General features: G+C 48.0%; 1 protein-coding gene across 1 annotated transcript in view; it reads right to left on the reverse strand.

Moving 5' to 3' along the window:
- The window catches only part of rin3 (Ras and Rab interactor 3), a 182,311-nt gene that overhangs the window by 79,887 nt on the left and 88,669 nt on the right, over positions 1–13,755 (reverse strand). Inside the window, exon 4 of the mRNA XM_086002805.1 lies at positions 3,246–3,318. Coding sequence (XP_085858931.1) covers positions 3,246–3,318 — 73 coding nt within the window. The remainder of the gene's footprint in view (positions 1–3,245; positions 3,319–13,755) is intronic.

The following is a 13,755-nucleotide window of genomic DNA, read 5'->3' on the forward strand; positions in this document are numbered from 1 at the left end:
TCTCCTTCCCCACTCTCAGCTAATACTGTCACTCTCCTTCCTCACTCCCAGCTAATACTGACACTCTCCTTCCTCACTCTCAGCTAATACTGACACTCTCCTTCCCCACTCTCAGCTAATACTGTCACTCTCCTTCCTCACTCTCAGCTAATACTGTCACTCTCCTTCCTCACTCTCAGCTAATACTGACACTCTCCTTCCTCACTCTCAGCTAATACTGACACTCTCCTTCCCCACTCTCAGCTAATACTGTCACTCTCCTTCCTCACTCTCAGCTAATACTGACACTCTCCTTCCTCACTCTCAGCTAATACTGACACTCTCCTTCCTCACTCTCAGCTAATACTGACACTCTCCTTCCTCACTCTCAGCTAATACTGACACTCTCCTTCCTCACTCTCAGCTAATACTGACACTCTCCTTCCTCACTCTCAGCTAATACTGACACTCTCCTTCCTCACTCTCAGCTAATACTGACACTCTCCTCCCTCACTCTCAGCTAATACTGACACTCTCCTTCCTCACTCTCAGCTAATACTGACACTCTCCTTCCTCACTCTCAGCTAATACTGGCACTCTCCTTCCTCACTCTCAGCTAATACTGACACTCTCCTTCCCCACTCTCAGCTAATACTGACACTCTCCTTCCCCACTCTCAGCTAATACTGACACTCTCCTTCCCCACTCTCAGCTAATACTGACACTCTCCTTCCCATAATTTTTTGGTGATGCTCTCTTTCATCCTTCCTCAAGGCATCACTTGTAGGTCTGCCCCTCAAAGCACTGCTCCCACCATTGGTGGCTAGACTGACATCATGAAGGCAGGACGGGGAAGCAGTTCATTCTTTTTCCAATTCTTCTATCATCCCTCCCTGTCCATAATATTACTTTTACTTTATTTAATAGAACCTAGTTTGTTGCAGGCAACAATAAATCCAAGGAAATGACAGTAACTCATTGCACGCAACATCACATCCTTAGTTGAAGACGTACAGTGCAAGTAAATTCATAGTCTAAGCACAAAGAAGTTATACTGACTCTGAAACTCTGGTGACATCATTCATAGAGTATTATGTCCTGTTTGTGTTATGATGCATACAGAAAGATGAACTCAGTGATAAAGGTACAGTCATACTGATATATGGCCTCTGCTGTAACACAAGTTATTCATTACTAATAGATAAGCCAGATAAAATACCTTGGCCTAGAAATTCGGTATAGCCGCGTTTGTGGTGCTCGTCCTGGCGATGCGCAAAGTTTAGCGCCAGGCGCAATTTAGCGCCATCTAGCGCGATATTGGGTTGCAGCGCCCCTAAAGGTGATTGCGGCACTAAATCAGGCACTGCACGCTACTCCTAAGGCGCTAACCCGGCAGCGCAACCCAATTTTGCCGCAGCAGGGCGCAGCAAGGGTGCTGTCAATAATCACTTTCCCTGAGACACACTGGCGCCGGCCAGCTCTTAAAGGGGCAGGTCAATTGGCATCACCAGACACACTCACTGCCTTGTAGGCCTTCAAAGCGGTGGGAGCCTACCTGTGGCGCACCAGCCTAGCAAGGCATGGAAAGGGTGAGGCAGAGGGCGGAACGCCTCACTGATGGGGCATTGGATGCTTTGGCTGGCGCAGTGGAATCAAGGCCAAGGAAGATGGTCGGAATGTGATTTATGTTTTGGACAGTCTCCCGGGTGTGAGAGGCAGTTATGTGTCAGTGTATTAGTTTTGCTTTCTGTTGCCATAGCTTTCTCATGTTTGAAGGAACCACATTTTGTGTAATGAAACACTTTCTTCATTTACAATGGCCATGCCTGCTATTTACATGCATCTTGCCCTTCACAGGCTTGGGGGTATCAGACCAGTTCCATTCGTCTTCTTGGAATGGCAGCAAGCATTCCGTGAGAGGGGCCTAGAAGCTACTTCTGATCAGCCTCTGATGCGCAGCCTGAGAAGAGCCGCTTGCATAGAAGTTCAGGCCAGCAGGCATCTTTCAGCCACCGACAGAGATGTCCTGCACCTTATCTGAGGCTGCAGATCTGGCTGAAGCAGCTGGCACAGCTCAGTCACCACCTCCTTTCTAAATCGCAGCCTTCTGACACACTGCTCCTCCGGCATGTTCATGTAGGAAAACTGCTGTCGGAAAACCCTGCCAGCGTAAGGTCTGCTGTAGCGATGTCAGTTGGCCCTCCTCCGTCTGGCCATGCCCGTCCCCCTCTCCCAGCGTCTCAGTGCCCTTTCCAGATGATTCAGCAGCAGGACGTTCCCCTCCAATGCAGCCCCCATAATAAGTGCCCACAGGAAGGTTCCCCGTTGTCAAGGCTCACCAACAGCAAGGTGCTGGTCAGAAGGCTGAAGATCGTCTGCCTGCGCTGGCTCAGTGGTCAAATGGCTCTCAGTGTGCAGCTCAGCAACTCTTTGTAGCTCTCGAGGAAGTTGTGCTCCAAAAATGGCTGCCGCTTTTAAACCACACCAGTCCCCTTTAAATAACGCTCCTCCAGCCCGAGAGCGACTTGGTAAGGTCTGGGAAGCTGTCACTATTAGCACCAGGCGCTACGGAGGGGGGCGCCACTGAATTTCCGGTCTGGGGCGCCCAAAAGGCGTTGCACACTCAAATGACATCATAATCAGCCTGCGCCCATGAGCGGGCGCTAAGATTTAGCGCCGGCGCTAAATGCATGCTCAATATGGGGCGAGGCGCGAGGCACCTTGCGCCCACCCGGAAATTGGCTAGCGCCCCACTTCTCGGCCTCTTTAGGCGTTAATCGGTGGCGCTAACAACCGAATTTCTCCTCCCTTCTCTCTACTACAACCTTTGCCATAGATGTATGACTCCTACTATACTTATAGGAAAAATGTTGTGCAGCCAACCTCAAACAGTACTCATACCTGAGTAGTGTAAATTCTTATATTTCCCACACAATCCCTAAGGCCGCTATGACTAAAATTTGTAATGTGGACTTGCACCCTCTTGGAATTAGGTTGAGACTGTTTATAAAAGTGTAATAATGGACAAACCTGGTCCATCCAGCTGAAAAGTGCAGCATAGAGATAAATGAAGAGAAATTAATTTTTTTAATGCAGAAAATGAATTGATAGAAAACAAATCACATTAAAGGCACTATATATATATATATATGTAAGTTGTTGTTCCATTGCACTGAGCATGCTGGGATACTTCAGAACAAAGGTTAAAAGCCTGTATTATACGCTGTATTACAGGGGCTGAGTGGACCTGTCAAACAGTGACTTACCTGCTCACACAGTAGAATGCCACCATTTTGAAGATATCTTCAAACACCAATAAGGAGCCATTCAAGTACATAACTGAAAGGAAAGATGAAGAGAATTGAGAGCTTCAGTATCCTAGTGTAATACATAATAAAATATGAAACTATCACCCAATTAAATGACACACCGATGGATTTCTGAATTTATTATGCAGTATAGCCCCAATTTTCCACGTGAGAATCGGGTGGGCAGGGCCCGAGACTGACAGCCAATGGTCCTGACCGCAGCAGCGTGAGGCCTGGGAGATTTTAACTCCAAGGCTTCCTCTCCCAGTCCCCGGCCAGTTGTCCGCTCGAAACTGGAGAGCATTGTCGGGCAGCAGGAAGCTACAGCTGGGGACTGCATTCAAGTAGGTTGATAAGGGTTGGGGGTGGCGGGGGGGGGTGGGCGCTGGTGGGGAGCCCAAGGCAGGGGAGGCCTCAACTTTCACTCCTACTTCTCCTGGCCCCACAATGAAAGTAGAAAAAAGTAAAACGACTTATCTTTTTGGGCCTGTTTGGCTGCGACTGTTCATCCTGCTAGGTTCCCTGCTCAGGCCCACAGTTAAAATAGCAGTCGGGGCCCCAATTACCTCATCAGAGACCAATCTGCATATTTAAAGTGGGACCCCCACATCTGGTTTCCGTCCGATGCTCCTCTTGCCTTCTCAGAAGAGCAGGTCAAAATTGCGGCCTGCAGGATCACTGTAAGGCTTTGATGGGTGAGTCCTAGGGTTAAAATTTCCCTCATTCTATTTTGAGGTTTAAAGAAAATCCCCCAGGACAGTACCTAACTACCTCGAATTTAAACACATATATAAACTTGGGCTGAGAAATTGGAGATGGCCATGAAACGGGCCGTGTTAAGGCCCAACGATGTTAAGCTGCGCCAGGCCAAAATTTGTGCTTAGTCCTCATTAACATGAGTAGTCTTGATCCTAGCACTAAAACCACTTCTCATTGGCTTACCACTCAACAGGTGGGCCAATATCGGGTCCAGTCTAATTTCCAGTCATGTTTGGCACAGGCTTTATTCAGTACTTAAAGGGGCGGTGCATTGATGCTGCAGCACCTCATTGTCAATCCACTTACAACTTCACCTGGAAGAAGACTCAGATGTGGCTCTTGAGGCACTGGTCATGACCTTGGAGAGGAGATGGGCTGTCCTCTTCCCGCAGACTGACAGGAAGCCTTCGCCACACACATCTCAAAGGCTCTGAGAGGAGATAGCCACCTATGTGATGGCCAGCACTGTGGTCCCCAGGTCCCTCATCCAATGTCGAAAGAAGTTGAATGACCTCACATGGCAGGTCAAGGTGAGTGAAGGCTTCAGCAAATGCCGTATCCCACCATCTGCACCACAAGCCCCGCACACTGCTCAATGCACCACACCTCCAGCACTCACCTACCAACAATCTCTACCTATCACCACTCACACCTCATAATCATAGCTTCACTTCACCATCACAACCTTACCACTACTGCAACGCTCACACCCACATCTCACATCTTGCACACGCTGAGAGCTATTCAACTATGGCAAGCACACCACCCAAACACATTGCACCACACTCATTCACACAGTTCCCTTTCTCTTGCAGGCCAAGGTCGCACATTACAGGTGGGGAGCAGCGGCAGACAGGTGGGGAGCAAGCTGCCATCCAGACCTCACCGACCTTGAGGAGAAAGTGCTGGAGATCATTGGGCGACAGATCACTGAAACTGTGGCAACCGGCGAGGTTGAAGCCCTTGGGGACAACAAAGGTATGCTCATTCCTAATCCTTCTTCTCACATCCCACTTCCTTCTCATCCCACAATCTCTTCTCACTTTCAAGCTGCTGATGCTGTATACATGCATATCTTGGTTTCCCGCCACCACAACCCGACTCTTGTGCCTTTCTGCTTTCAGCTAATCAAGACTGAGCAGCCTGTCCCAAGTCGATACAGGAGAGCGAATAGAGAGAAGAAGAAGAAGACACAGTGTCACTGCATCTGTCACTTGCAGACACTAGCTCAGAAACTGGCACTGCACATTCTTTAGAGGCTAGTGTAGAAGCGAGACCTGCACAGGGTGAGGCACCAGGCACAAGTGGACTGCAACAAGGTTAGGGGGAAAGGGTAGCTCAGGGGCCAGCTCCCCGGAGGGTGAGTTCGCATGGGAGTTCTGCTGCACAGTACTCAGATGAGGACCTTGATGGGGTGGCCTTCAGAAGAAGGGTGATGGGCATGCACACTGAATTTCTAGGTGCAATGGCAAGCCTGCCAGAGTGCCTCTTTGCAATGTCAAGGAGCATGGAGGAGTCCACCTCCAACATTGCACGGGACTCTGCGCAGAGCATGGAGCCCAGGATTTCCAGTCTGGAAATGATGGAAAACTCCTGAAGAGACCGTGTTGACCCAGACATGATGGTACGTGTGATGGGCGATGTCACGGCTGCCATTGCAGCACAGGCAGAAGCAACCTAACATCTTAGTGCTGCAGTGGAAGTGCAGACCACTGTTATGCAGCCTCAGCTTGCTGCCACACAAGCTCAGACTGCTGCCATCATCGCTGGGTTTGCCACTGCCGACAAGGGCTTGCAGGGTATTGCAGCAGCCCAGCAATCTGTGCTCCAACAGATTGCTAGGAATGCTGAGGTGCCACCCCAGGGGAGTGGCAGTAGGTCAGTGGAGCAGGACCCTGCTGTCCTCCCTCAGGCTGACAGCATTACTGTTCCCACCACTGCCACTCTGCCATTGCCCTTGCCGCTGCCTGTCAGCCAGCCAGCCCAGTCTGCTGCCAGCGATACCGAGGTGGTGCAGTCGACAGCGGGGCTTTTTAGGGCCAGAGCTGCTCGAGGTCATCCGACAAGGCCATCTGAAGTCTCTCCCATGGAAACTCAGTAGCCTGCCACCAGCCCTGCTGCAGCCATTGGGGGAGCACTTCGTAGGAGCACTAGATCAGGAAAGGGCACCCGAACGACAGGCACTAAGGGATTGCACAAGGGTGATTAGTTCATATCATAAGTGTAAATATGTGTCAATTGATTTTTGATAGATTTATTAATTTTGTTTGGATTCTTTTGTGGTATCTCTCATTTCAGCTTTGTGCCCAGGAGAACGCTGTGATATTCCGTGACAGAGGAATGGTATGATGGGGATGTGGTGAGCAACGGGGATTTGGGGTTTCATTCATTGTAATCAGAGCCTGATGAGACGTTCACGGACAGCCTGTCCGGAAGGGGGATTGGCTGCCTGCCTCCTCTCTTCTCCTCGCCTTCATCCTCTTGCTCATCTTCCTCTTCTTCCTCCTCCTCCTCTTCCTCATCCTCCTCCTGAGGTGGTCCCTCAATCCCTGGTGGCAAGTGCTGCACCCTCATGATGACCAAGTCGTGAAGCATGCAGCAGACCACCACAAAATGGGACACTCGCTCCGCCGAGTACTGGAGGGCTCCTCCTGAGTGGTCATGGCAGTGGAACCGTTGCTTCAGTAGTGCGATGGCCTGCTCGATGATGTTTCTGGTGGAAGGATGACTTTCATTATATGAGTTATGGGCATGAGTGGTGGGGTTGCGGAGGGGAGTCATGAGCCAGGTGCAGAGCGGGCCTTGTCTCCAAGCAACCACCCTCGAGTTTCATGCGGTGGCTGGAAGATTGTTGGCACACCGGACTGACGCATGATGAAGGCATCATGGCTGCTGCCAGGATAGCGGGCATTGACCATCTGGAATTGCTGGGTGTGGTCGCACTCCAACTGCACATTAAGTGAGTGGTAGGCTTTGTGATTATAGAAGATCTCAGGATTGTTGTGCAGCACCCACAAAGCCACATGGGTGCAGTCAATAGTGCCCTGCACCATGGGAAAACCCGCTATCCTGGCAAAGTCACAGTCATGCTCCTCCTGCTTCTCTCTGCTCAGAGAAGTAAATGTAGTCCCTTCTCCTGGTGTAGAGAGCCTCAGTGACCCCCCGGATGCAGCGATGGATGACGAACTGGGAGATGTTAGCTATGTCTCCTGCTGCAGACTAGAAGGATCTGCTGACGAAGAAATTGAGGGCCACGGTGACCTTGACTACTACTGTGTGGAGATGCCGGAGTTGGACTGGGGTGGACAAATGTAAGAAGTCACACAACACCAGGTTATAGTCCAACAGCTTTATTTGAAATCACAAGCTTTCGGAGCGCTGCTTCTTCACCTGAAGAAGGAGCAGCGCTCCGAAAGCTTGTGATTTCAAATAAAGCTGTTGGACTATAACCTGGTGTTGTGTGACTTCTTACATTTGACTACTACTGGGAGAGCTGTGGTCGCCCTGGTCTGGGGCTGGAGGTCTGGTTGTAGGAGGTGGCAGAATTCTGTGACCACCTCCTTGGTGAAGCAGAGCCTCCTAATACACTGCTCCTTGCTTAAGAGGATATAAGAGAAGTGCCTTCTGAAGACCCTAGGTGGATAAGGTCTCCTGTTGAGAGCCCTCCTGGCCCTCCTCCTTCTCTTCCCTTGGCGCGCATTTTCTCCTCTTCTTTGCTGCCTCCGCTCCCTCTCCCGAAGATACTTGAGCACGAGGAGGACTGCCAGTGCAGCCCCCATGACTATGAGCAAGTGTTGTGAGCAGAAGCCTTTAAATAAGAATGAAGGAGTTCTCCACTTACCCTGTTAATAAAGCTGCTGCAATTGCAGAAAGTTACACAGAGCCAGTCAAACTGCAGAAACATGTCAGGTGCAAGTTGTTGCTGATGATCCCTTTAAACTACTTCTACTGGAATTTTTTGAGGATGTAACTGGTAAAATAGATAAGGGAGAACCAGTGGATGTGGTGTATTTGGATTTTCAAAAGGCTTTCGAAAAGGTCCCGCATAAGAGATTAGCGTGTAAAATTAAGGCACATGGGATTGGGGGCAAGGTATTGGCTTGGATAGAGAACTGGTTGGCAGACAGAAAGCAAAGAGTTGGAATAAACGGGTCTTTTTCCGAGTGGCAGGCAGTGACTAGTGGGGTACCGCAGGGATCGGTCCTTGGACCCCAGCTATTCACAATATATATTAATGATCTGGACGAGGGAACTAGATGTAATATCTCCAAGTTTGCAGATGACACAAAGCTGGGTGGGCGTGTGGGCTGTGAGGAGGATGCCGAGAAACTCCAGTATGATTTGGACAGGTTGGGTGATTGGGCAGAAGCATGGCAGATGCAATATAATGTGGATAAATGCGAGGTTATCCACTTTGGTGTCAAAAACAGGAAGGCAGATTATTATCTGAACGGCAATAGATTGGGAGAAGGGGAAGTGCAATGAGACCTGGGCATCCTTGTGCACCAGTCGCTGAAATTAAGCATGCAGGTGCAGCAGGCGGTTAAGAAGGCAAATGGTATGTTAGCCTTCGTAGCGAGAGGGTTTGAGTACAGGAACAAGGATGTCTTGCTGCAGTTGTACAGGGCCTTGGTGAGACCACATCTTGAGTATTGTGTGCAGTTTTGGTCGCCTTATCTGAGGAAGGATGTTCTTGCCATGGAAGGAGTGCAGCAAAGATTCACTAGGCTGATACCTGGGATGGCAGGAATGAAGTATGAGGAGAGATTGGGTCGATTGGGCTTGTACTCGCTGGAGTTTAGAAGAATGAGGGGGGATCTCATCGAAATTTATAAAATTCTAACAGGACTAGACAGACTAGATGCTGGAAGGATGTTCCCAATGGTCGGGGAGTCCAGAACCAGGGGTCACAGTCTAAGGATAAGGGGTAAGCCATTTAGGACAGAGATGAGGAGGAATTTCTTCACCCAGAGAGTGGTGAACCTGTGGAATTCTCTGCCAAAGAAGGCAGTAGAGGCCAATTCATTAACTATATTCAAGAAGGAGTTGGATATATTTCTTAAGGCTAAAGGGATCAAGGGATATGGAGGGAAGGCAGGAACAGGGTACTGAATTTGGATGACCAGCCATGATCTCATTGAATGGCGGAGCAGGCTCGAGTGGCCGAATGGCCTACTCCTGCTCCTATCTTCTATGTTTCTTCTATGTTAAATACCGCTGCTGGAGCCTCCTTCCTGCTTGTCAGTGCTTGCTCAGCTTGTCGCACTTAAGGGCTGCTGGTAAGTGGAGCGGCGAAGTTGAAATTTGCAGATCAGGCATCAATGAGCATTGCACCTTTACTGATGTCACAATCTGCATGATCTACATATGCCTAGCGAGTGCGGACATTGGCAGCGCTGCCGGCCATCCAATAATGACGGCTGCCGGGGGACCTGTTAGCAGTGGGCGGAAGATCGGCAGCCGCCATTTTTTTTGCCCGAATCTGGTGCTAACGGGTGGCGCTAAACCTCCACATTGCTAGGCCATTCTTTCCTGTCATGTAACCATACCACAAAACATGCCTGCCATAAGGGGCATTTTCTAAAGTAAAATTCAAATGGGCACGCTTGGAAAGGGTAGGAAAATTAATCGTATGTAATTGTATTAAAAGTTAACATAGGTGGAGAATTTCTTCCAAGCTGTTTAAATGAACATGGAGGTTAGATCCAGAAAGCATTTAAGTGTCGCTGTTCATGCCATCATTCAACCCTCCTGACTGTTGTAAGATCTGGACGAGAAAACTATCGAAAGATTGGTGCAAAGATATCAGTTGCGATATGATTGTCATGGAAGATAGAGATCTAGCAAGAATAACATGTGTTGATTTTGCAGAAGTGTCTGTATTGTTTGTATCAAAATGACTAACCTAAGCTGATGAAATACTAAACTATTTTAACTTAGAGACAATCACAATTAGCCAACTGTTGAACTGACCCTTGACCACTGGGATCGATCGCAAAAGGTCTGAAAGGACAGAAAAACAGGATGATCCTACAATGGGCCAGATAAGAGTTAAAGAACCATTAAAAGTGTACGTGCAGAAGAATTGATTGATTCAACTGGGAAATGTGATCAAGGGAAAGGGTACAACTGAGGATGCATCATAGCCTTCGGGGCAGTCGTAGGAAGGAACCCAGAGTGCGTATCCGACCAAGGAAGAAGGAAAAAATGTGAAGATCCCACCCTTCGCACATCCACTACGCTGACCGGCGCCCGGGTAATGTAGGATCTGTTCGGGGCCGTATGTCTCTAAGTGTGTGTACTCATTGTATAATCTTAATAAAGATCCACCGCTGCTGTTAATTAACATCAAGTCCGAGTCCTTAGTATTCTTACACTGTATCACTGCCTTCAGCACATTTCTAGTCTTTATTTTCAATTCATTTATATCAAGAGAGCTTGAAAAGAGTAAAAGGTGAAATAAATCAAGAAGCAATCATATTATATATATTTTCAGATCAGCTCTCAATCCAGCAATGTCTTTGCTGATATAAATCAATGTAATAAGGTGCTTTTTATATAATGTACGTTTGAGGTCTGCATTTTTAACTTTGCTGTGCTCTGTTTTCTACGTTTTCTCTGAGTGGCTTCTCTTGCTCTTATACTCAGAGTTTTGGTAATCAATGACCTTCGTCTCCTTTGCTCTCTTGATCTTCATGGGCTTTTTGAGTTCAGGCTTCCATTACCTTCCTGGTTTTATTAGTTTGATTGCACGTCTTTTCTGTTGGTAGATGCTTACTGCAGTTTCTGTTGGTTCGCTGTCTGTTAATTATATACCTCAGCTGACATTCTCTCTCTCTTTACTTTGTTTTACTGTTCCTGATTTAGAGAAACTCGGAGAGCATTTGTGGTGCAGCAACATACTGGCCTTCTGTTCCTTATTTCTAGCGGCGAGCATATTCGGGCCGCCTTGCTTTCCTTTGTGTATTTCTATTTACTCAGCACAAGACCCCCAAATCACTTTTCCCTTGTAACTATAATTTTTTTTATCAGGGATATCCTTTTTAAGTACTATAACGCTTCTCAGTTAATATATGGACACTAAAGCTCTGTAATTCTGATAGGGGGCCATGTCGAAAACAAGGTGCAACTGCAGTTAAAGAATTGGAAAATGTGGTGAAACCTGGGATTTTTGGTGTGCGGAGGGGAACGAAAAACTTTACTCACCCCCACTGTACCTGGGGGAGTTCCTGCTCCTGTGCTACTGCGGGGATTCTACCCATTATGTCTTCTTAAGGCCTCGATACAATTCTTGCCAGCTGAGAGCTGCCGAGAGTCCTATTGAGATCTTTGGCAAGGCTCCAATAGCTCTGCCAACAAAGATAATCAATTCCAGAGCTACAGGCTTCCTTAGGAGCTGAAGATTGTTTTTTACTAATGTCATTTTCAGCCAGTGAAAGGCCTCAGGGGCACCTCTGACGGAGCGGCTGTGGGCATCGCCACCTTACAAGGGTGGATCAGGGTGGGCACCTCTGACCATGGCAATGACCTTGCATGCTGTGGTTCTGAACCTTATATAAGAAGTCACACAACACCAGGTTATAGTCCAACAGCTTTATTTGAAATCACAAGCTTTCGGAGCGCTGCTCCTTTGTCAGGTGAAGTGAACCTTATAGGTCACAAAGGTCTCTGGTTTGATCCATGGTCTGTGCTGCTAAGCATGGGGGGAGGGGGAAATCAGTTGGGGTTCCCACTCCTGACCATACAGTGACCCCCTGGAAGTGCTTGTGTTAGGTGAGGGCAGGATCAGGTTCAGATATGATGCCCTTCATGGTCAAACAGTCTGCTAATACTCGCTCTGCAGGCTCACACATGAACAATGGCCACTTAGGGAAGGTACCAAGGGGTAAGTGTCCCCCATGTGAGAGTGCGGAAGAGTGAATCAGCATCAGACAGTTCCTTCGTGAAAAGAGAGGAAAAGGGGGAAAACTGAGAAGGAAGGTGCGGGATATATGCTTCTTCCCTTGGTCGTGGGTTTATTGGTATGTTACCAATGTTTGGAAAATTCCCAATTCATTATCCCACAAAGCTGCTTCCTCTTACTGGGTCCAGTTCTGCTTATCTCCACAGGGCCGACTGCAAGTTCCCACTCACCAGTCTCCTTTACAGTCTGTCTCCATCTGTTAGCATCATAACCACTGCCCTGCACCAGAACCCTCTAAACTGGCACTGAAGGCCTGCATATCCCAGTCTCAGCACCAAACTCCAGCTCCCACTAAGTTTTAGTGGGTGATACTTTAATTCCTCTCCTTTTGCACTTAGCCTCAGTACGCTTATAAAATGCAAAAGTTTGTTTATTGAAACAATTTATTGGATATGGCACAGAAAGTGGAAACCTGCAGATAACCTCAGGTCACTTCCTTTAAGAGTTGCCAGAAGAGGGAGCGGAAACGAGATAAGGACATGGCCTGATGAAGCAATGCATGTTTGACTTACAAGGTAGAATTCCCTATCTAAACATGGAAGCGGTGGGAACATTGGGGTGTAGGTGTTATGTCTGCCTTAGTACCGCACAGTCAACCCTGATGAATCTCCAGGCTCGGGTCTCATTAGACATTCAGAGCAAGTCCCTGACATGTAATCCACCAGTGGCTCCACTTCCCTCTTGGAGCGCTAAAGCTGAATTCCCTGGCAGGAGAGAATCATTAGCGCCCAGCGCTACATTTTCTACTTTTCAAAAGTTAGTGCCGGGCGCTACGGCATTTCTAGCCCTAAAGTCCAAAATGATTGTACAACACTTGTTCTGAACTGCACAGTGTAAGAATGGAGCAGCAGCATATCAGAGCACCAAGGCTTCCTGATGCAGCATTGAAGATGCTACTGAAAGAAGTGAGGCACAGAAGGCGGCCCCATTTGGTACTTCATCGCACACTTCCCACAGGACAGAAGTCTGGAAGGAAGCAGCACTCCGTGTCAATGCTGTGTCCACAGCACAGAGGACTTGGCTCCAAATGTAAAAAAAAAGTTTAGAGACTTGACAATTTCAGCCAAAGTAAGGCCACCCACCAATAGCTTACACCAGAAGATTGCCAAAGCATGTATTCCATAAAATGTTTTGTTTTACCATTGAGATTACCTCACAGCCTTCGAATGCTAACCATGTATATTCAATCTGCAGTAGGGCACACATTGAAGCTGTAACTTTACCTGAAGCACTTGGCATACTGGCATCTTAAAAGAGCTTCTCCCAAAAAATCCTTCTAACAACATCTAGCTGTATGATGCACACACATATGCTCACACCCATGATGGGCTGTCAGACGAGTACTTAGATCTCCCCTTCTGTGCTCCTCTAAATTCTCAAAACTGTCTTTCTGCTTGCAGGAGAAAGCAATGCATAATATAAGGGAGCAGATATGTATGGGCCGAGGGCCCTGCAACATCAGGGCATTGAGTGCATTTGAAGAAGCCACGTTGGGAATCATTGCCACCGAGTGCATACAGAGAGTGAGGAAGGCTGATGATAGAGGTTTCCCTCAAGCTTAGGATTGGTACCATCTTTCTGATTTTCTTACTTCTCTCCCTACTTGTTCACTCACTCATTGCTGCTGGGCATATATTTGAGCATTACGCCATGTCACACCATATATTGATTGCCACCGACGTTGTATTTGAAGGGGTATCATGTAGTTAGGATTGTAGTACATGTTCCTCTTCTTTTTCTCAGAGT

This window comes from Somniosus microcephalus, chromosome 12, assembly GCF_052327205.1.
Source record: "Somniosus microcephalus isolate GS21.2 chromosome 12, FLI_Smic_1.0, whole genome shotgun sequence".
In the NCBI taxonomy this organism is placed as follows: domain Eukaryota; kingdom Metazoa; phylum Chordata; class Chondrichthyes; order Squaliformes; family Somniosidae; genus Somniosus; species Somniosus microcephalus.